At 41.6% G+C, this 23,158-nt stretch overlaps 2 protein-coding genes across 2 annotated transcripts in view; both read left to right on the top strand.

Moving 5' to 3' along the window:
• Positions 1–1,520: 1,520 nt before the first annotated feature.
• Positions 1,521–11,669, top strand: CCDC112 (coiled-coil domain containing 112). Its single transcript, XM_088524555.1, has 10 exons — positions 1,521–2,075; positions 2,783–2,904; positions 4,646–4,767; positions 6,444–6,533; positions 7,877–7,952; positions 8,508–8,898; positions 9,709–10,125; positions 10,859–10,954; positions 11,441–11,559; positions 11,615–11,669. Exons 1-10 carry the CDS (start codon positions 1,521–1,523, stop codon positions 11,667–11,669), a joined length of 2,043 nt encoding a protein of 680 aa, XP_088380681.1.
• A 220-nt stretch (positions 11,670–11,889) lies between these two features.
• The window catches only part of PGGT1B (protein geranylgeranyltransferase type I subunit beta), a 34,214-nt gene continuing 22,945 nt past the window's right edge, over positions 11,890–23,158 (top strand). The window contains 2 exon segments of the mRNA XM_088524562.1: positions 11,890–12,011; positions 16,676–16,794. Coding sequence (XP_088380688.1) covers positions 11,890–12,011; positions 16,676–16,794 — 241 coding nt within the window.

Here is a 23,158-nt window from a genome sequence, read left to right on the forward strand (position 1 = left end):
GCTGAAAACTCCCTGCACAGTCCCTGAGCAATTAGGAGTTCACTTATCACAGTAACAGAAGCCTTTAAAGGGCTGATACTCACCAAAGAAAAGCAAATACCAAAAAAAAAAAAAAAGGCAAAAAGAAAAGTAGTTCTAGAGCTTACACTTCTCTCACATCTGAGTATTGTGGGACAAAGATGAAGAAGATTAGGAAACACTGCTGTGGAAAAAAATATTTCTTCGAGCCACTGCAGGTAGCAATCTGTGTGAACAATCTTCCTTAATCTATGCTGATGACTATTTTCAGGTTTTGAAATGTTCTGCTTTACTTGTTAATTTCTATTCAGCAAATACAAAGAAATCAAATGTAAGCGCAGTCATAAAAAATAAAAAGGAAAAATATAGCAGGAAGGTGCTCTTAAAAACATCAATTAGGCAATAAAATGTATTCAGCATAGGCCATTTAGTTAGCATCTGTGAATGTTTTTGTGTTTTGCAGCTGGGAAAACACCAGTTCTTGAAATTCTCTTTAGCTAGCAAAGCCACTAAATGAATAGATTATTTCTATTCTGCAGAAATGTTAATTGGCAACTCATTAAAAGTTTGATTGGTATATGTGAGTGAAAAACAAGATCTCAAGAATTCTAAAAATGTACGGGAAAAATGTGAAACTATCCTTTAATCAGGGTAGTAAGAACATACTGTGGTCTTCCTGAAGGAAGTAATCAGTACAAACCCTCAAATCCAGACATAAACAGAACTCTAGCTGATAGCAAATATGCCCCATGAGTTGAGAAAGAGAGGGGAAAAAAATAGTTTAGTCAAATACCCAAGATGGCCAATTAGTCACAGGCAAATTACCAACAGTATGTTGTTCCTCCCAGTTAAAACCAGACAACTGGGGAAAAGTGGGATAAAGCACTACCCTACAGTAAGCACTGCTTTCTGTTACACATTTTGTTATTCTTTGTATACCAGATTTCTAACTAACTTATAGCTCAAGCCAGCCTTGGCCCCTGGTGTTGGGCAAGTTGCTATGAGGGGACACCAGCACGTGGCTGGTAACGCGCTGTCTGTGGCTTTGGGTCTTCACGCAAGCCCAGGGAGAGTTTATAGCATCCCTCAGAGATGAGTTTGGGGGCTGCCTAGGCCACTCACTTCTGAAGTTCATCACCCTGAGTAAGTGTTTCCAAGGCTTTCAACATTACGGGCACCCTGCAGTGCACCTTTCTCATCTAGGCACACAGGGTGTCTAAAAGTCCAACACAGTCACCATCCGCCTTGGACAACCCGGTGAGGACGCTGTGTGTATACACCTCACTTGGTTTCTTTTGAAAATGCAGGATTGCAGGACGCTCTCCCAGTTCATCCTCCATAAGGCTACATGTCTTTCCACAAATTGCTGGAAATGTTGGCTGTTCTCGCTCTGGGAAGAGGACTCATTCTGCAGCTATGCAGACAAGTTTTGTTCCTGTGAGTCCGGGTCTTTTCACTGGTTTCACTGGGCACTGGATCCTGCGTGTGTATTAAGGACTGCCATGGAGACAGAGACAGGCATGCAATGGTTAGATGCTTCCAACCAGGAAACTGCCAATGTGAAGCTTAAAATACTTGTGTTCGCCGGGACCGCGGCACCCAACGGAGACGGAGGGCGGCGCGGCGCCCTCCGAGCGAGCAGAAACGGCTTCTTCCCGGGCGGGAACGCCGGGGGCGGCGGCGCCCAAAGGAGCCTGCCAGCCGCGCGGCGCCCTCCGAGGGAGCAGGAAACGCCGTTTTCCCGGGCGGGAACGCCGGGGGCGGCGGTGCGGGAGCCGCGGCGCCCAAAGGAGCCTGCCAGCCGCGCGGCGCCCTCCGAGGGAGCAGGAAACGCCGTTTTCCCGGGGGCGGCGGTGCGGGAGCCGCGGCGCCCAAAGGAGCCTGCCAGCCGCGCGGCGCCCTGCGAGGGAGCAGGAAACGCCGTTTTCCCGGGGGGGGGAACACCGGGGGCGGCGGGGCGGGAGCCGCGGCGGCAGCGCGGGACGGCGCCGTTGGCGGCCAACATGGCGGCCCTGGCAACGGCCGTTGCTGCAGCAGCGGCCGCCGGGCAGCAGCAGGTAAAGGCCCGGGCCGGGGCGGCCTGAGGGTCTGTGGGAGCCGCGGCTCCCGGCGGCGCTCCCGCTGGGGCAGGGCGAAGTGTGAATCCGTGGGGAGGAGCGGGCAGTGCTGCTCTGCCGAGGCTGCGGGACCGGGCGTGCTGCGCTGCAGCCTTTGTGTGTTACTGTCCTGCGGTTATCGCACTGGGAATGTCCAGAGCCACTGCAGATAACAGCGGTGATAATGTGGAAGGGGCTCTAAGCCTCACATCCCAGGGTTTCAAGAGATAAGATGGTCCTTTCCATGCACGTGATGACCTAATCAGCCTAGTGTAAATTGCACGCTTACAGTCAGGAGCCTAGTTTCCCCTTAATGCTGAAGTACTAATGGCCATAAGAGGCAAGACATTCAGGCTTGTGTGATGTTACAGCTTCTGTGTGATGATGAGCCTCTGTTAAAGCAGCTTGATGCTGTGTTTCTCCATTTCTTTACCAAAAATATGCTTATATTCAGTCATCACATTACCATTTAATCAGTCAAGTTTTATGCTTCAGCAATTTAAAAATATTTAAATTATGCCACTGCCTGAAGTAATGCTTTTATTAGTTACATCTGCACTGTACTGTGAAAATCTTAAAAATAGCCAATGAATGTTTAAAAACCCAAGATTTTTTAAAATTAATATTTTGCTTCATTTTTGAGTAATATTTTATGTTGTTACGTACAGATTGAGAGCTGTTTCAGTACTGCAAGTGCTGGTCGACAATTTCAGTTTCAGAATTGGACGGTGAAAGCTGAACAAGCCAAGAAGGCTGAATTTATAAGAACATCAGAAAAACTAAAAACCCAGTAAGTTGGAACACTTCCATGTGTTTGTTTCTCATGCTGTTCTAGAGATAACACAAGGTCAAAGGAAACGGTTGATGGTGATGAAACGTTTAAACTATGTTAAATGTTCTGTCACCCAGATGGATTACTGTGATCATTATACTAGTTCAGAATGGGCTTGCAAGTTTCAGAACAGTCTGTTCAAACCATGAACATCTGCAGCTGGTCAGTGTTGCTCTTTATTCTACTGTTGCTCAAGTACATTCACAAAAGTGAAGGTTCTTACATCCTAATTGAGTTTTCAGTGTTCCCATTCAGCTGTGCTTAACTTCTCTAAGTATCTTAAGGGCTTAAGACTTCTATCAACAGAGATTGCAGTTGCGTCACAGTAACTTTTCCAGAGACAACTGGGAGCATTTCACCTATAATATAGAGGTTAACGTGAGTTCAAGTCAGCTCAGGCACAGAAATGGTTTGAATATGTTTCCCCACATCTTGAACGAGTGCTGTAATAACAAAGATATTGGTTCAAAGGACAGAGGAGTTGCTTCACACACGGATGAGAAAGAGATGACAGCCCCCAGGCTCAAGGGAAGGTTTGTAGTTATGAATCCTGGATGAACTGGCACATGTAACTCTCCCAGCATCATTTTAGATGTCTGACTCAATCAGCTCCTACTTAGTTATTGTGGAGCCTGGATTATGGCTCAAGTGCGGCTGCTGGGTCATGTAGAGAATCCTAAGTAGCTTTAATTGGGGCAGTCTGGATACAGGTAGCAGTTTAAGCCCAACAGCTTGTCCTTCTATTGTTGTGTCCTCTTAAGGCTTATTGCGTATGGGTGAGGAGATTCCTTACTCCGTTCTGGACAGGGAATTCCACGGATAACAACACATTTAAACTTTGAAGGCATCTCTGCATCATGTAATTGTTTGAACAGTAAAGTAGTGGTTGTCTGCTGTAGAACCAGGCTATTGCTGTGAAGGGTTTCTTAGGTGGTCAGCAATGCTGCTTAACACTGGAAATCGTGCCTGATTTCCCTGTACCATGAGGCACCAGTATCGTACTGCCGTGATCTCTAACAGGATAGCCCTGGATTATACGCATATGCTCAAACCCCTGTTCCACCTGCTTTTCTGTAGGCTAACTCCTAACAACTCGCCTTGTGCAAGGTAAAGGAGATTATATCCCAAGACAGATTTTAAAGCTTCTGATTCTTTTAAAGAAGAACTTACCTGTAGATCTCAGAATTATGTATACAGGATTGCCGTAGCAAAGATAGCAGTTGTGGTAATTTAAATTAACTCTAGCAAACTGGCATTTGATTCTTCTGTTGAAGTAGTCCTGGGAGTGGATCACTGTCCGTGCTTGTTTGTCTATGCTGTGGCTCCATCTATGTGTGCAACTGCATTAATGCAGCCAGTCTCCTCCCCTGTGCTTTCCAGTGAAAGCTCTTGTAAGGTTCTCTGATGGTAAGCATACAGTTAAGATTTCAGGTGGTGTTAGTTTGTTTACCACTGCCTGTTAGGAAGATAACTTACTTGTTAATTAATGCCTTTCTCTTGTTCAAGGTGCTTGGGATGCTTTGGCCTTCTAACTGCACAGAGGCTTTCTTGAGAAACAACTATATTAACAAATACCATGACTTGTGTAGAATTTAAGAGAGTACTGCTGACACAGCTTCATCTTAATGCTGACCCAGAGAAATCTGTGGGCTTTGCTGAGTTTTTGTGCCCTTTTCAGTATTGCAACTTTTTTTTCTAGGCTTGCAACTATAGAAAAAGACAAAAACGGACATCTTTATAACAAGAAGAGTGATTTCAGGGTAGAATACAGCATACTAGAAGAACTGGAGCATAAAATGACTGTCAGTAGGAAATCTGAGAGTAAGTTTTTTTTGATTCTGTTTGGATTTTTTCTCTCTATGGTTGTTTGCTTACCTGGTTTATTAATGTGTAGTATAGAGAACAATCGATACCGCTAGGACATAAATTCTGATAAAAGTGTGGAATTTCTGACATTGCATATAAAGGTGATTTCCAGAATTCACTTGCAAAATTAAGACAGATAAATATCTTGGGCCTTCTGTGTTGCTAACTTTTTTTCTTTTTATCTTGAAAGGGGCAGATAACCACCTTTTCAAAAACTTTTGTAGAAAGTTACTATTTTGGAAACTTAGGAGCAGTATCATGTGTGTATCAAAATCTAATTTAGTGCAGCCAATGTACAATAAATATGTCCTTTTCACAAAACAAGTTTTTCCAGTGCTAATTGTTGAATGTAGGCAAGTTTTTAAGCACTGCGGTTTTGTAGTTACATTTTCTCAAATGCTTGGAAAATAGGCATTCATAATCTAAATGGTACTTTAAGTGGTATGCATAGTCTTCTATGATATCTGTTCCACATTAGTGCTAATTACATCCTTTAAGAGAAAAAAAAAAAAAAAAGTGATTCCCAAGTCCCTTAATTTTTTCAAGAGCATTCAGATAAGTCATGTTATGCCTTCTGGTACAGAAACTGAAGACGTAATTTGAAGAATGGGAAAGTCCTGTAGAAACAACTAAAAATACATATAGCCTACAGATTTGTAGGTGTTAAAACATACATGTGTATGTATGCGTGTGTTTCTTTTTCAGTCCTTTTTTTTTTTTTTTTCAATTGAGTATACCTATCTTATCTCCTACATCTTACAAGCCTTATGATGTGTAAATGTTTCCAAAGGATGACCAAGCTAAGGAGTTCAGCAAACCTTCCAGACACTCCAGACAAAAGGAGGGAATATGGAAGTAGGGATAGACACTGTTATGAAGTGATAGGAAGGACAGAAAGAAGAGGTATAGGTCACTAGATGTAAGATGTGAGTGTTAGAGTAAGGTCTTTGAGGGTGTATACTAGAACCTCCAAATTTGCTATACTGATATGTTCAGGTCTCTGCATGTGATTTATGTACATGTTTAATATTTCTATGGTCTCAGCAGGGACTAGTAAGGTCAGGTTGTAGCTGCGCCCTGCGGTGTTTAGCTCTAGACTTTCTATTGCTCCAGTCCTTTACGGAAAGGAAATAGTCTCCAGACTCCTCCATAACTTAGGTGTGTCCAGGACTTCATTACTTTTATGGACTCTTGAAGAGGCAAGTGGTGACAAACAAGTGCATGTATTCCTTGAGTTCTAGAAAACATGGATACTGCTTCAGTGAACACAACAAATCTGTAAATGTAGTTAAAACGGTAAATTCACATGTGCTTACCAAACGTTTTCTTTTTACTGTTGAATGTTTTGAAGCCTGATCAGAGTGAAAATTCTGTAGACATTGCCTTCTACAGAAGCCGTACTGCTCTACAAACTCCAATTAACCTGGGACAAAGGTTTGAAAAACTAAAATAACCTAGATATGACCTCTTGTTTTGTCCTCTTAAGAATGAGCTATTAGAGTAATTGGTAACTCAGTTTGGATGAAATCCCCCATCTATTTGGGGCACTTGATTGCTTTTGTTCTTTTATTGAACTTACTGCACAAAGGAATGTTTAGAACTATCAGCTGGCATCCTATTTTCTTTAACAGAAACTAAAATCCTACAGAAGTTATCAACAATACATAATAATGTGAAGAGACTTCAGCGACAATTAAAAGATGTGAAGCCTACACCAGAATGTAAGTCTTGCTGGCAGACTCTTGCTGGCACTTTTCATTTAAAGACAATTTTCTGGGGTAACTGTGCTTTTGTTTCTCCTGCACATTCAGGATTCTGTTTCTCCACTCCGCCTCCTTTTCTAGGAATGTGGGAAGGGGCACATGAGAAGGGAGGAGTGTAAGAAATAATGAAGGCTCTTTTCCTTTGCTCTGAAAGTAGAGCAGCTTATTCTGTCTTGGAGCTGCTATGGATTTGTTTCTTCAGGCTGTTGAGAGTCAAGTATTTTCTAAATGCCAGTATTTCTCCTATAGAAGCTAAAGCTAGTATTTTAATACAGCATAGATGTAGCTCCCTTGTCATCTGATAAGAGGTCATAAAGTGGGGTCTAGAAGGAATTTTGCATTTAGATGATTTGAAGTGCAGATTGAAATATTCTGTGGAAAATCCTTAAACAGCTTGTTCAGTTAGATATCTTTAAACTCTTGGGAAGAGGGCATTGAAGGAAACATTCTCTACAGTGCTCCACTGTGTATGGAGCTCATGCTGAAGTTCTACCAGCTGTCAGCTTTACAGTTGGCATACAACTCATCTAATTTCATATATACTGTACCTATGCTATAATAAAGCACACTACCTTCTTTCTTAAAAGTGTCAGAAAGATAAGGGTTCTTTTTTTTTTTTTTTGGTATGTGGTTTTGGTTTTTTTTTTTTTTTTTTTTTTGCTTTTGTTTCAAAGCCAAGTTAGTTAAATCGTTCTTCCTTAAACCGTTTAGATTCTAAAGCAGTTTTATACAGTTGCAAAAAAGGCCTTCTCTAGGCAGTTGTTTTACTGGACTTTATGAAACTGGAACTGAAGAAAGCTGACAGGACCATATACAGAATATAACTTTGATGTTTCGTTCAATTTCACTAGGGAACTGTAGGTTAAATTATTTGGGTACAAGTTGGTGTAAGCCAAAGAACTGAATGGGCCTTGTAAGTCACTGTTTTTTAGTCATTTGTTCTTAAGCCTCTGTAAGTCACTGTTCTTAAGTCATTTGTTGCATAAAAACAAATGTGATAACCCTTGAAAGTTTACCCGGAATGAGTGACTTGTTTAATTGAAATAAATGTTTATAAGGGAGGGAGTGGGAATTTACATATCAGGTAGTTAAATCAGTGTAACTTCCACCTTCTGAATAGAAGAGAGTCTTCCTTTAAAAAATCCGTTTATGATGGAATGGTAGGCTTTTATTTTTTTTTCCTTTTTTGGGTACCTGCTTCCCAGAATTGTGTCTGTTTCTGGATAGTACTGAAATGCTTGTAGAGATGTTAAACTTAAGTATTCTGCTCTTTTTTTCCTTCTTCTTTTCTTCTTTTTTAGTTGTTGAGAAGCTCAGGGAAATGATGGAAGAAGTTGAAAATGCAATCAATGCTTTTAAAGAGGAACAGAGACAAATGTATGTTTATACATGCTTCAGCTGAGAAAGTGTTTTAATTTTACTTAAAGTGGTTAAACAATAAAAACTTTGCATTAATGTTGCATCATGTAAACTTTGCTCTTTTTTCTCTTTTGCTAGTGGTTCCTTTGGTAACATAAATGGAAAGTTAATCAAAATTAGAATCTTGATAAAGAAGCTTTGTGAGAGGTTGTTTTCATAGCTGCTACAATGATTCAATCTAACAATCATTTGTCTATGAAAAGGCTGTTGGAATGATCCTTTTGGGAAGGGATGTTTGTTTTTCTCTTCCACCCCCTACTGTGAGGAGGGGATTGGGTTATTTGGTTGTTTGCTCTAAATGTGCATTTCCATTAAAAAGGTAACATAATTCTAATTGTGTAGGGCTTTACTACAGGATCATTGCAACTACTGCTGTCATCTGTTATGCCATTTCGGTCCATAATCTTCTAAGAATAGGCTTTGTGTGGAATTGAACAATTCCAAAATTTATTTTCAATGAACAATGAATGCTGTAATTCTTTTGTTATATTCCAGTGTTTGTTCTCTTTTTAGGTATGAACAGCTTTTGAAGGAGGAAAAAACTGCCATTAATGAACTCAGTATCTTTGAGAAGAAAGTGGAACTGTGGGTGTTAGGTAACTCAACAACCGAAAAGGTTTTGAGATTACCATCAGCTAAAGTCTCAGTTGATAAAACACTGCAAAATCATCTTCCTGAAGAAGTAGTAGAGTTTGAAAGATTCCTTCACCGAACAGGAGGACGGCAAGGAGGCTGGGATGATTATGATCATCAACTTTTTCTGAAAGTATGGACAAAACACAAAGGAGGGGCATCCTACATGGATGAAGCCCTTGAATGTCTCTCTGGAAGGACAAAGGAAGATGTTGAACAGCATGATAAATGGTATCAAGAATTTCTAGTTTTACAAGAAAGAAAAAAGGAGGTAAGATAACCTTCAAGGGCTTTTGTAACTTTAAGTACATATTTAAAAACAGAGGGACTTCTTATTTTTGTATTTTCCTTTCCGGTGTTAGTGCTACATGGATTTCTCTAATAGCTGATGATACGACTGAAGTCTTTAGCTCCTTAACTTGCCAGTAAGTATCTCATTACAGACAGATCAATAAATGCAGGTTTAGCAACATGCTGAAGTGGCCTGTGTATTCCTGGAGTATATTAGGAATATTTTTGATGGCAGTTCTCCGACAAGTTATGTGCCAACTTTACAGCAGTTAAGTAGTCCCACTTCATGCTGCAGTGCTTACGTATTCTTTCTCCGAACTATGGATGTCCCGCTATATGTGTAAGCAGCATACCTGTCCCATAATGGCTTAGAGAATTGATTCTTTGTATAACTAGGAACTCTTGAGAGAGCTCCTGCATAATAACAGATATGCTGATGTAAACACTGAATTGTGAAGAACATAATACATGAAATCGTTAACTTGAAGAAAAAAGCTGGGAATATGTTTATATGGAGAAAAGCATTTTACACCAAAATGCACAGCTGTTCTAAGGTGATGAAAATGCCATAACTTAAATAATGTTAGATAGTAAAGGTTAAACCTACCCTGTAGAAAAAAAAAAAAAAAAAAAAAAAAAGGAAAAGATGCTTTTTTGCCTTAAGGAGTTGCCTAACCAGATGCTGAATTCCCATTGTCAGCTCATATTCTTGCAGCATACATTTTCACCTGCTATCTGTGAAGACTTTTATGGGGACTTTTTTTTTTTCCTCTCTGGTGTTTTCACACAGTCAATAAAGAAGTGGAAAGAAAAGCAGCATCAAGAAAAAGAAGAAATCTTGAAGGAAAAAGAGAAATCAGAAAAAATACTTAGGAAAGAGTGTTTACAGCGTGAAGAAGCTCAGAAGCAAAAAGCAGAAGAAGAAAGGAAAAGACAACAAGCAGCAATTAAAGCATGGAAAAAAGAGAAAGCAGTAGCTTTTGCAATGGAACAAGCATCACAACTAAAACTACAAGAAGAGAAGGAGAAAAAGCAGCAGAGAGAACAGCAGCGCCAATGCCATGTTAAGTTACTGTTAGAAAAGTATACCTTCTTAAAGAAAGAAAAGGAGGAACTGGAAAAGCGTGAGAAGGAGAGAAGGGAGGAAGCTGAAAGACAGGAAAGGAAGAAAATTGCTGCAGAAGAAATTCCTAAGTTTCAAGAGCGGGTGAGTAACTGCTTTCCATTCATGTACTTGTGCTTAAATTTAACTACTTCCTTTATAATCTGATAACAGCAGTTTCAAAATCCATTTTTACTGTTTTAATTACTTGTTTAGTTGAGGAATAACCTAGGTTTACTTATTTAAATCTGTTTTACATCACTACGAATAATTTTGTCTATGTCCCAGGAAAAGTGTAAAAGTTTATTTCAGGTGAAGATGTGACTTTCACTCAATGTCTTAAGTTCTGCAAGCTTATTGAAACCCATATTTCGTTCTAAATATATAGATGGTTTTGTCTGCTTGAGTGTGAACACAGTTTGGGAAAAACACTTGCAGGATGTGCCATTAAAAGGTACAAATTACACTCCAGGCTAAAGAAAACATTGACAGACCTGACTGCCGTTTGCAGATGTGTCATAAAAAGAATAGACTAAAGGTGTTGCATGTTCTTGTGGTTGTTAAGTTCAAGTTAGATCCTAGCTCACTGTAAATATCACTAGTTTCATTATGGTAAAACCTATTATTTTCAGCATTTCTGTTATCTTTCATTTTTACATAGGGAAATTCCAGTATTTACTAGAATGCTTTCTAATGTCACTTAGTTATATGCACTTTCACAAAAGAATTGCAAAACAAAGAGTAAATTCTAATTTTGTGAAATGCCTGCATACATATTTTGATACAATTTGTTTTTCTTTTCAAAAAAAGTTTGCAATTCATCATACTATATTTTCAGGATCTGCGCAAACTTGAATTAAAGATTCATGAAAAGCAAGCCAAAGAAGAGGAAAAACGGGAAAAAGAAAAGAGATTGGCAAAGTTAAAAGAGAAGGTAGCACTCCAGTAACATAACTTTTTTTCCTTGTTACTGACTACTTAGTAGCCAAGTAAAAGTAACTGGCTTTGAGCAAAGCAAAAAATAAAACAAAAAAGTTTAAAACTATTGAGCAGCGTACATCTCAGACTTGGAGAATTTCCCTGTCTCTGAGCAATAATTATTAAAGGTAAGCTGCAATTGATATTCCAAAGAAGGTTTGCAAACTTTGGTGGGTTAAGTAGGCTAGTGCCCAGAAATGTTTCAGGGATGTTCTCTCAGAGTTGAAAGTATTATTTTACTAGAATAACATTATAATCCATTGAATAAAAGCTTCTAGTATTCCCTCTGCCAGTGTGGAAGTCTCCTTCTCATTGTAGGAACTGATGTTAGATTTCGTCGTTTTGTTCTGTATCTCTCTGCATGATAAAGATGCAGTTAGTTCAGATGATTTGTTCTGTGGTTGAAGAATGGATTTTTTTTTCCTGTTTGTTTCACTGCAAGGTTGGAATCCATGCAGCCAGAGATCCCTCCAGGCTGTACAGACCCACCAAGGGCTGGGAGGAGCGCACAAAAGGCATTGGGCCAACCGGTTCAGAACCTCTTCTCCGTATTCCTCACAGGTAAGGAGTAAAGCAACAAATGCGCATCGTTTTGTTTGTTTTTAATTTTTATAAGGTGTTTATTTGTGTTTGCAGAGCTGTCCCAACCTGGAGACAAGGCTTGTAGATGAGCGCTGCGTATTCACTCTGCAGGACGCGTGTTTCCCTCGCAAGGACGCGCCCGGCCGCCCTGAGGACCCTTCCGCCGCCGCGTTGGTGTTGCCGAGCGCGAGGGACCTCCCCGCTCGCGCCTTCCCGCGCGCGGCCGCCATGACGCGGCGGGCGCCGCCCCGCGCAGCCGCCCTGCCCCGGCCGTGACGCGGCCCGCGCGCCGGCCGCGGCGGCGACAAGATGGCGGCGGCGGCGGCGGTGGAGGCGGAGCGGCTGGACTTCCTGCGGGAGCGGCACGTGCGCTTCTTCCAGCGCTGCCTCCAGGTGCTGCCCGAGCGCTACTCCTCGCTGGAGACCAGCAGGTAGCGCGGGGCGGCCCCGGGGCCGCGGGGCGCGCGCGGGGCCGCGGCCGGGGCGAGACGAGACGAGACGAGAGCGCCGCGGAGCGGGGCTGCCCCGGGCGCCCAGCGCGGCGCCTCTGAGGCACCAGCGCCCCGCGCCTCCGCAGGGCCGGCCGGGCCCAGCGCGCCGCCGCGGCCGAGTGGCTCGGCGTCTTACCGGAGCAATAAACCCACCGGCCGTGGGGTTTTTTTTTTCCTTTTTTTTTTTCCTTGTGTGTGTGTGTAATATTGTGGAAGGAGTGCATTGAACTTCAATCAACTTTTTATTTATTTATTTTTAACATGTACTTCCATTATTTTAAAATGCTTTGGAGAAAATATCCTGCTTAAACTTCCCAATACTATTATTTCACTTATGCATGTTTAGATGGTGAGTGACCAGAGATCCTCTAATCCCCAGACCAAAATACCAGGCCGGATTACAAGTGAAAATTAATTCGGTTAACCAGGCTTAACGTTTACAGGACTTAGAGGAGCAAGTTCTGTGCTGCATTAGCAGAACTATAGTTAGAAGATCAAGGGATGTGAGTATCCCACTCCCGTCAAGCATTTCTTATGCCAAACACTGTCCTCCTTTTAGGGCTGCCAGAATGATAAAAAGGGTTGGAAAAATGTGGCATCCTTCTCTTGGGAGGAGGGAAAAAAAAAAAAAAAGATTGCTCAACATAGCCCTGACTACAGCGCTGTTTTGAACAGAAGGATGTTCTCCGAAGGCCCCTTCCAACCTCAGTGTTTCTATTCTGTGACTTAACATTGTCAAACTGCCCCTGTTTGCTACTGAGCCGAAATAGAGGCAACGGTTTATATGGCATTATTCCTAGCATTACGCTTACTTAATAATGTAATGCTAAATGTTGTTGTTCTAAAAATTAATGGCCTGATGTATCTTGAATTTGAAGTGCTGTCAAGGTAGTCACGTGATGTATTAAATAACCAGTGCCTGTTACATGTTTGTATAATGATTGTGCCATGCCCCAAAAACTCTTCAAGTTTATTCTGAAAATTGGAGTTATCTGAAACTATTTCAGGAAATGCTAGCTCCTGGCTGAACAGTATACTGAAGTTTAGACCTTCAATAAAAATCATAGTCATCTAGATTAAAGCATATGTTTTTTGTAAGTTGTGAAACTTTTACTGGTACAGGTATTTTTCAATTCAAGGTATGTGCCTATATATATATATATATATATTTAATTAGTGTTCTGCAGACACCTATATTCCTCTATTAACAAATTTTCAGCAGGTGATTGCCTCACAAAGATGTTTGACTGTGGGTGTACTAAGCAGCCTTTTGGACAAGTTTAAGGTCACCAAGTTCAGCACGTTTTCAGAGTTGTCATTGCTGCAAAAAGAATCACTGTCACCCTTTTATCCTTACCTTCCTTGTTCCCATGTTTGTGTGGTGAACCAGAGTAGGGAACCCTTCTAAATTAAAGGGCGACAAAGAAAAAAGAAGTGGATAAGGTTGGTTTTGGTTCACCACACTTTAGCAGGAACCAACTACAACTACCAGCTACGGAATGAGGAGGATGAAATTGTCTTTTGGTGCAGCGCTAGTCTGCTCTGTCGTGGACTGTAATCTGTGAGATATTAAAGAAGGTGGTAGAAGACGGAAGAAATTTGATTTCATGTTCTTCACTGAAATTACTGGTCCTAGGCTCTCACAGGTATTTTGTTCCGTTGCTCCTGCATGCAACATCAGTAGTTTTTCAGTGATCTGGTCAGTAAACACTTGCACACACTCAGTCCTGTAGGTTTGGTGGGAGAATGTACTTCTCCCGGTCTCTAAAGTTTTCAGACGGAGGAATTTCATGATGTTCTTCATGTCATGCTTGTTCAGATCCTCAAAACAGTTGCTTCAAAAGCATTTATAATTCTGAGAAACTGCAGTCTCTGCCCTTGCATGAAGACCAAGGACTCAGAACCTGTCATCAGAAATGTCTAATTTGCCTCTCTCTAGGAGAAACCTAAAATACAGATTAATTTTCTGTAGGCTAGGTAACAATTTTATACAAAGTTTGACTTCAGTATTTAATATGCCGCTTCCTGAATTAATGCACATACAGTAAGTGAAGTGGTGGTAGAAGGCATGAAAACGAGGTACAACAATAGTGATGCCAGACTTGGAGAGTGTGTCAGAAAGGGGTGCTCTGGAGGTAAAATGTTCTGTTTAAAGATTTTAATTTCCCACGATGTGTCAGCTAAGATACCAGTGGCAGTTTTCTTTATTCTTCACATCAATGCTCAGTGAGACAGGATAGCGTGTGAATACAGTATGTAGGAGGCTGTATCAGGCAGGCACTGTGTTGAGTGATGCAGGATGTCCTTGCCCGTCATATGTGAATTCCAGCAGTCTGTGTACAGTCAGTTCCTAAATGTGCCTTTTGACACAGAGAATCAGTTTAACTGACCCTAGTTATGTGCAAAACCACTTTCTGCATTCATTTGTCAGGTATATGTGAGTATTTTTGAGTGTAGGGTCAGGTATTTTGTTTTGTGTTTTATATGTACAGTGTTTTGGGGACCTGAAGTGCAGCATTTCCCTAGTGCCGAGATTGGCCTAGCCTCTCGTGCCTCTTTGAAAATAGCTTAAATGGATGATGTAGTGTGAAAATGTGTTCAAGTTTTTGTAGTCAGAGATTGTCAAACTTTGGTTTTTGAAAATAGAAAATATGCATAGCCCTTCAAAGGAAATACTGTAATTGAACTACCTTTGTTCATCTTACAAAGTTTAAAAATAGTGGTTTTGCTCAAGGTAGTCAGTTACTGTCCACAGCCTGAATTTGGGCCATGTAGATTTGATCTGTGGCAAAACTTGTTATAAGCCTTGAAGTGATAACCTGCATTTAGGATGATTTTGCAGCAGGCTGTTTGCTTAAATTATGTTTCTGTTATATGGAGGAATAACGTCTGTGTGCAGCACATACTTTTTCTCATTCTCTGTTTAAAAAATAATTACAGTAGTGGAGACACATACATTAGGATTTAATGACTACAAAATAAATGGGTACTTGCACCAATGCAGATGCATGCTATTCTGTTTGATGTTTTTGGAAAGGACCCCTGAGTTACATACAGCACTTTTTTTGGAGAGAGACAGTATTCAATATCTAAGAAGATTATAAGCTAAATTTTTGTTTATTTTTGAAAACAGTCAAAAAGAAACATGCAAAAACCTGGGATCTGGGTGAAAGATAGCTGAATTATTTTATGCTTAACAAGTCATTCTTCAAATGAATTCTAGGTGATATTACTTGTGAAGCAGATATTTTTTGGCTTAAAAATGGCTTGTGAATGTCAGGCCAAATGGTTGCTGCAAGGACAGGTGAGTGTGCTGGCAGGAATGCCTTGCCCTGTGGGACGTGATGTGGGACTCGGGAGCATGTTGCACCATCCTTTGGCTGCCACGCCATCATGGGCTGCAGAATGTTTTTAAGGTGTGTTTTGGACTGACCTGCATCACCATTTTGTGATGGCACAGAGCCACGGGCAGAAATTAGATGTTTTCTGTCCTTCCTCAGAGGTTCCTACTCCTGATACTGAGGGTGGCTCGGCAGCCTGTGAGGTAACTGCAGATTATAACTTAGCCTCGTAAGGAGGGCTGACATTGACTTTTGGACTTCCTTAGCATGCCCAGCTGTAGTTTCTGTCTTCTCAGCAGCTGTTTCACAGTCAGCTGGTCAGTTAGTGGGTGCCAATATCTATGTCCAGTGAGTCTTAATCTACCTCAGACCTTCCAGTTTACCACTGCCCCAACATTTTCCCTAGTTACAAGTTGTCTCAAAGTTCCCATCCCACTAAATCCTGTGGCATTGAGTATTTTCTCAGGGCAACTGTTGCACTGTTTGAGAGGCTGTACTATAAACTGGATTGCTGAAATGATTCAAGTTAAAAGCGACACCTCCCAACGCAGAGGGCTGTTTTGCAGTGCGGCCTGATAATCAGCAAAAGCAAAAGTAGAGGAGCTTTGGGCAGGAAGGAGCTGCTTCAGCCTGTCAGCTGCTCCTGACCTCACTTCCTGTGTTCCGTACTTGGATTTGGCTTGCGTAATTTTAGGTGTTTGATGAAGTTAGTCACCTAGGCTCCTTTGTACTCCAGGATAAGAAATAAATACCTCTGCGTAGTAATTCATCCTGTGTATTTATTTCTGCATTCTTTGGTCATAAAGGAAGCCCTGCTATTTGACACCCAGCTTTTAAGCACCTGCGTTGAAGACACAGAGAGAGGCTGCTAACTTTGGTTCAGGTTGCCTGGCACTTAACCTATAGTTACAAGATTATTCATGTCAGAATTAATCACCAAGAACTAGCTTACAGTTTAGTAAGTTAATAATGTAGTTTTTGTCCTAGTGCCTTTTTCAGGTAAGCAGGAAGTTAGGCTAATATCTGAATTGACATCTTACTACTACATAAAAGAAGGAATGGCTTATATGAAGAGTCTTGTTGAGACAGAGAAGTGTTTAAAGAACATAGTTCAGTAGGTAAATTTAATGTTTTTTTGAGCTACACTCAATGCATTGCTCCACTTTACGGCTGAGCATTCAGGTATTTCTGTTTCTGCAACCGTTTGTTAATCTCCCCATGATATTTAAGGTGGGAAGTGTAAGTCTTATCTTTTTCTTTTAGGTTGACAATTGCATTTTTCGCACTCTCTGGTCTGGATATGTTGGATTCCTTAGATGTGGTGAACAAAGATGATATAATAGAATGGATTTATTCCCTGCAGGTCCTTCCCACAGAAGACAGTGAGTGAGTTTTTAGTTTTTTTTTTGATTGATTATTAACATCTTTACTTTTGCTTTTCGCCTGGGGAATAGTGTATGGCTCTTGGTTTTTACAAAACACAAGCTTGACCTTCCTGAAGTGCTGCCATAATGATTTTAAATAGCAGTATGTCTTGCAATCCCTAGAAACAGATCCTTAAGAAGTGATTAGTTCTGTTTTTTTTTAATGTATTCAAGTTGAAGTTACAAAATGATTTTGAAGCTAAGACAATTTAAAATTCTGCTGAAGTTCCACCCTCAGAAATCTTCTCAGATTTTTTTGCCTGTTTCTAAAAGAAGCACATATGCCAAATAGCATTACAACTCTTATTAATGGTTATATTTACTTTCACCGATTGCAGCTATGCCAGGAGCTATGCGCACAGGTGTGGCTCTATGGAACAGCATTTGAAACAAGGGAGGGGGAAGATGAAGAAGAAGAAGAAAGGTTGAACACAGCTCCCACATTATAGTGAAAAATCTGTTGTTCGGAAGCGTGGTGTTCAAGTGTACCCACTGTTTTTAGGAGGGAGAGATGGTGCTGCTCCCTCCCAGCAGACTAGGGCATGCGAAGGAGGTGCTGGTGAGAGAGGGAGGGAGCTCCCCGGCAGCGGCCCTCCTGGAGCGCCAGGCAGAGGCCAAGGGAAGCGCCGTCCTGCGGGCTCCCTGGGGCAGCAGGTGGGTGCCTGAGAGCAGCAGCAGCAGAGGGGCTGCAGCTAAGGCAGCGCTGTGACATGAGCTGCTGCCGTGCATTTCCTTACTATGACTAATCATGTACCACATATTAGGTCTCCTTTAGGAAATTATTTTTTTGTGAAGTGAACATGAGGAAGTCAAGATTGCTGAGGCTTGATTTTTACAGTAATAAAAAGAAGTCACTTCTTACTTGGCAGCTGCAAACCTTCAGATCTACACCAGGCATTAGCTCTAATAGCTTTTTTTTTTTCCTTTTTTTTTTTTTTTTGGTTTGGTGGTATTTTGGGATGCTTTATAGAAAATTAATGGGTTTAGGTCATATAGTTGTTCCTCACAAGAAGGTATCTATGCCTTAATGTTAAGAAAGCTTCTTATTTTTTCTTTGTTTTTCGTAGTTGCTTATTTTTTGATCTCTCCCCCTGCCTTTAGGAGTGTACCCTGATAGAACAGTGAACTTCACAGGAAGGGAGCTTAGAGTGGGCATTTTGGTTTGTTTGTCCTTGATAATGCACCAAAATTCTGTGCAAGTCATCCTCCTGCCTCCCTCACCCTAGCCAGTGTTTGGGACAGCATCAGTCCCAACTTGCAGAGGTGGAGGCTGAAGATGCAGGGCACAGCTAGGACAAGCTCTTCCCGTGTACAGTCCCTGGAGAACACTGATGTAGGGGGGTCCTCCCAGTGGCAGTGCATTCTATACTTATAAGTAGTAGATCTACTCGCCCAGCCTTTCCTCCAATACTGTAATTTTTATTTATTTATGCATTTGTGTGTGTGTATGTTTGTGTTAAGCTCTATTCCTTCAGTAATAATGTCATTCTTCATCTTGATATTTGACCTCTAAAAATTTTAGGGCTTTTTTCTCTGTTTTCACATCATCTGGTAGAAAGTAGATGATTAAAATGTAAATGCTACTAACAGCAACAAGTTGGATATTGGATGACTAAATATTCAGAAGGGAGTGAACAACTTCCTGTAATGTCTGATTTCAGTAAAATATCTTGACTACCTATTTTTTTTCATCCTAATATGTGTGATGTTTTTTGACAACTTGCCAGAGTAGAGCTCTGGCTCCACCTTTTGGCATGCCCGAAGAAGTAGATAAGTTATGGTAGATGGCAGCACTGAGGCCTTTGATTTCAAGATGATCGTACGTATCTAGCTGAAAGGAATACTTACTAGCTTGGTGCATCAGAACCCTTTTTAGATTTTACTTTGTTTTAAATATACTAAAAATTTTACTAAAATCTGTTGAAGTCTGTGATATTTAAAAGTTTAAACTATAGCACTGTTGCACTGTGTAGTTTTTGAAATGATGAAATTCCAATAATTTTGTTTTAAATACTAGTATTTGATATTAATCTTCATTACTTTGTAAAATACAAGTCCACTGTGTTTCAATGCTAGAGCCAAAGTCCCAGAATGGTTGAGGTTGGAAGGGGCCTCTAGAGATCTAGTCCCATCCTCCTGCTCAAGCAGGGTCACCTAGAGCACGTGGCACAGGGCGGCATCCAAGTGGGTTTTGAAGATCTCCAGAGAAGGAGACTCCACAACCTCTCTGGGCAGCCTGTTCCAGTGCTCTGTCACCCTCACAGTGAAGAAGTTCTTCCTCACATGGAGATAGAACTTCCTGTGTTTCAGTTTGTACTCATTTTAGATTGAAGTAAATATTTTAGACCATCTTTTTGATTTGAGTTACTGAATGAATTAAGAATTCCTAAAAGGAGAGAAAAAAGAATTATTGGAAATCTTGGGCAGGAGGAATCTTCTGTTCAAGTTTTCCTCCAGAGCTTCTACATCAGTAGTACTTAGCCTGGTTTTACTTAAGGCACTTTTTTTAAGATGGCAAATTTCAGTTATTTGAGAGTTACTGCTGTCTTACAGTGGGCTTCCAATGGATAGGATGCGGAACAATTAATACTCTACAAACTTAATTTGAGTTTAGTTTTATCAATAATTATTATAGTAGACATTGCATTTGTGTGTGCCAGCATGGGATGTGCTAATGTAGTCTGCAATTGAAAGGTTTATAGCCTTTGAATTTTTTTATGTGATACTGAAGTTCATGCAAGCAAGATGGTGAGATCTTATTTTGACTGAGTAAGAAACCAAAATGAGATTGATTGAAGGAAGTTAAAGATTGAGGTCTATTGGGATAGACTGAATTCTTCTATGTGGGTTTTTTTTTTTTTTTTTGTAGCTATGAAGTACGAGATATTCAAAAAAGTACTTTAGATACCTTAACCATTTTCTGCTAAAGTGTTGCAGAGGCTGACTCTATGCAGGTTGAATTAGAGGGAGAAAAAAGCCATGTCAGACATGCCGACTGATGCCCCCTCTCAAACCCAACAGTCTTCACTCCATGCTTGATCTCAGTAGTGTCTTTGACTTATTTGAAAGGTCTCCAAGGTCTCTTCTGTTTCTGCTACAAAATATTTTGTCTCAACTTCCATAGCAGTGAGTGTTGCTACTTCTCCTTCCTCCTCAGTAAACACTGTCCTTAGTTGCACAGCCAATTTAGCATGTGACAGTTTTGTGTCTTCCTCACAAGACCTCAGTGTTTCATTTCAGAGGGGTGTTGAAATCTTGGAAAAACCTCCTTTTTTTTTTCTTTCTTCTTTCTACAGGGGAAGAAGTTTTGTAAAAGTCTGATCAGAAATTACAGCTTTGAGATAGGCATGAGTTTTTTTGGTTTGGTCTTTTTTTTTTTCCAAATACAAAATTAGAAAGGCATTGACAAAAGACCCTGTCTCAACTGTTGGTTCTTCTTGGTCTTATCATGGCTTTCATATTTGCCCTCTCACAAAGCAACTCTCAGACAGAATTTCAAATTAATCACAACTGGCTTAAAGTGCAACTTCTAGCAGCATGAGTGCCAGTTTTTCCTTGCAGGTCACATTGAAAAGCAGTTCAGCAGTTCAGGAAGAGTAGAGAGTTCAGAGCCCGCGGCTGACGCTGCAGTTGCGGGCAGGGAAGGGAGGCTGGCTCCATGCTCCGCTGCGGGCAGGGAAGGGAGGCTGGCTCGATGCTCCGCTGCGGGCAGGGAAGGGAGGCTGGCTCCATGCTCCGCTGCGGGCAGGGAAGGGAGGCTGGCTCCATGCTCCGCTGCGGGCAGGGAAGGGAGGCTGGCTCCATGCTCCGCTGCGGGCAGGGAAGGGAGGCTGGCTCCATGCTCCGCTGCGGGCAGAGAAGGGAGGCTGGCTCCATGCTGCGCTGCGGGCAGGGAAGGGAGGCTGGCTCCATGCTCTGCTGCGGGCAGGGAAGGGAGGCTGGCTCCATGCTCCGCTGCGGGCAGGGAAGGGAGGCTGGCTCCATGCTCCGCTGTGGTCAGGGAAGGGAGGCTGGCTCCATGCTCCGCTGCGGGCAGGGAAGGGAGGCTGGCTCCATGCTCCGCTGTGGTCAGGGAAGGGAGGCTGGCTCCATGCTCCGCTGTGGTCAGGGAAGGGAGGCTGGCTCCATGCTCCGCTGTGGTCAGGGAAGGGAGGCTGGCTCCATGCTCCGCTGTGGTCAGGGAAGGGAGGCTGGCTCCATGCTCCGCTGTGGTCAGGGAAGGGAGGCTGGCTCCATGCTCCGCTGTGGTCAGGGAAGGGAGGCTGGCTCCATGCTCCGCTGTGGTCAGGGAAGGGAGGCTGGCTCCATGCTCCTGCCCATCTGCCGCCCACCCCTGTCACAAGGCTGCCCCTGCCTGGTGCTGCTGCTCAACTTGTGGAGCTGGCAGAAAGCAGGTTGGTGCCTGTCCATCAGGAAGGTGGCTTCCTCATGCTTTGGCCTGGGCCACAAGTGCCAGAGCCAAGCAGAGGAGAGCAGCCGTATCACATGCTTTGGGAGCAGGATGTCCCCGGGCTTTCCAGCACCCCGAGCGAAGCTGAGAATCCTTCATTTGCTCGTTTCATCCCCCAGGGTCTGTGCGTAGCTGCTTGAACGTCCCGGCTCTGCACCAGGGACCTAAAAGTGGGTTATGGCCAAGTTTGAATTTAGATTGGTAACAGCGCTTGTTGTGTACAGTGCAGTGTTTTGGCTTATAAGAATAATTATTTTTAGCCTTAATTCAGTAAGAATTGCTCATGTTTACTTGGGTAGACTAGCTGTGTCAACCTGTGTTAAGTTATAACTCTTTTTTCTTGCTTGCATTTAAGTTTTTTATGATATATGTAAAGTCACTTCTGCACTTAGCAAAATAAGAAAAGCCTAGAAGCCAGAAGAATGCATACTCTGAATGAGGAAGAAGTAGTAAAAAAATTAGTGTTCTTCTTATCAGTCTTGAAAGTCACATTACAAAAGTGTGCCTTCTATAAAAAGAAAGATCCTCGAATAAACCTTCTGTATTCATCACATGAAGATCAATTAAGCTAAAGAAATGTCTGGCCTATGTGTAGCTATTATGGCTTTTCTCAGGTAAAGTGTCAATGTCTGATACAAATGCAGAGCCTTTTCCTGGGGAGAAAGAGGTCAAATTGATTTAATTTTGTTGTCAAATATGACAAGTATTTTCCAGGTGTTCTTTGTTCAGCTTGAAAGTGTCATACAGTGATTGATAAAAACTTCTATTACTTAGCACTATTCTTTGAGCTCATTCAGAAGGTGGTTAAATATGCTTAGCTGTGAGCAAGCACTAGGTGGTGCCATCCCCTAACTGCATTAATACACTTGGTGCTTCAGCTGACTCTGCAGGTGCTGAAGTCGGCACTTCAGCAATTTATTTACATGGACCATTAATTCTGGTTATTAGCATTTGAATTAGGATGTGTTTCTGGAATTTGCCTAATTTTTAATGATATATCTAATCCTCAGTAGCTGTTTTCAACTCAGCAAAGAAGGCAGGGGTTTGATTAGCACTGCTAAAGCTAGTGCATGAGATAAGCACAAGTGCCTTCAATAAAGTAATAAAAACAACCTCACAGCAAGTGACGCGTTCATAAACTGAGAGACAGTCTTTTCCATTAAACAAATATTTTCCTTTTAGGGTTGTACTAGCACTTACAGGAAGTTTAAAACAGAAAAGAGAAGAGACATGATGTCAGTGTGCCAGAGTCATACAGCTCAAAATGAGCTGTTTTCACTTCCTGCTTGGTAGTTTCTTTACTAGCTCCACATCTATTTTTAAAAGTTAAGAACCGCAGCTCGCAGCTGGCAATTCACTTGTAGTCCTGAAACTCTAGGAACCATCTCTCATATGTCTTACATGGGCATTAACAACGGTGCTCTTTCATGCAGTGGAGATAAATTTTGCTTCTCTTTGGAAATTATACACAGTCATGTACTGGTAGACTTACAACTGTTTTCTGGATGGAGAATTTCCACATCTGTGCCTTTTTGAGATGTATTTTGTAGCTTATGTAAACATGATTGACACTTTTTTTTTTTCCTGAAAACATAACTTTTTCACATGTCAGTTAGGAAAATTGTTTTTTAAGAAATAGTACTAGTAGTTTTTCTTTACTGGTTCATTGATGCTATAGCATGTTCTAATTTATGAAGCTTTTTTGCAGAGTCTTCCTGGAACCACTTAAACCTAATCTTTATTGTGCTTTCCAGAATCTGCTGCAACACAAAAAGCAGAGTTCAGCAACTACTAGGCAAAAGTTCTTTGCTCAAAAGATTTAAGTTACAACAAAATATAGCAGTTATGTTTTTTTTTTTTATCTACGACTAC

This window comes from Tinamus guttatus, unplaced genomic scaffold (assembly GCF_059628265.1).
Source record: "Tinamus guttatus ecotype Peru unplaced genomic scaffold, ASM5962826v1 Tinamus_guttatus_pri_ptg000022l, whole genome shotgun sequence".
In the NCBI taxonomy this organism is placed as follows: Eukaryota; Metazoa; Chordata; class Aves; order Tinamiformes; family Tinamidae; genus Tinamus; species Tinamus guttatus.

Coding starts and splice junctions, on each gene's coding strand:
- CCDC112 (XM_088524555.1), top strand. CDS start 1,521: ATGGAGACAGAGACAGGCATGCAATGGTTAGATGCTTCCAACCAGGAA. Junction 2,905..4,645: donor TCAGAAAAACTAAAAACCCA/GTAAGTTGGAAC, acceptor TTTTTTTTCTAG/GCTTGCAACTATAGAAAAAG. Junction 7,953..8,507: donor AAAGAGGAACAGAGACAAAT/GTATGTTTATAC, acceptor TTCTCTTTTTAG/GTATGAACAGCTTTTGAAGG.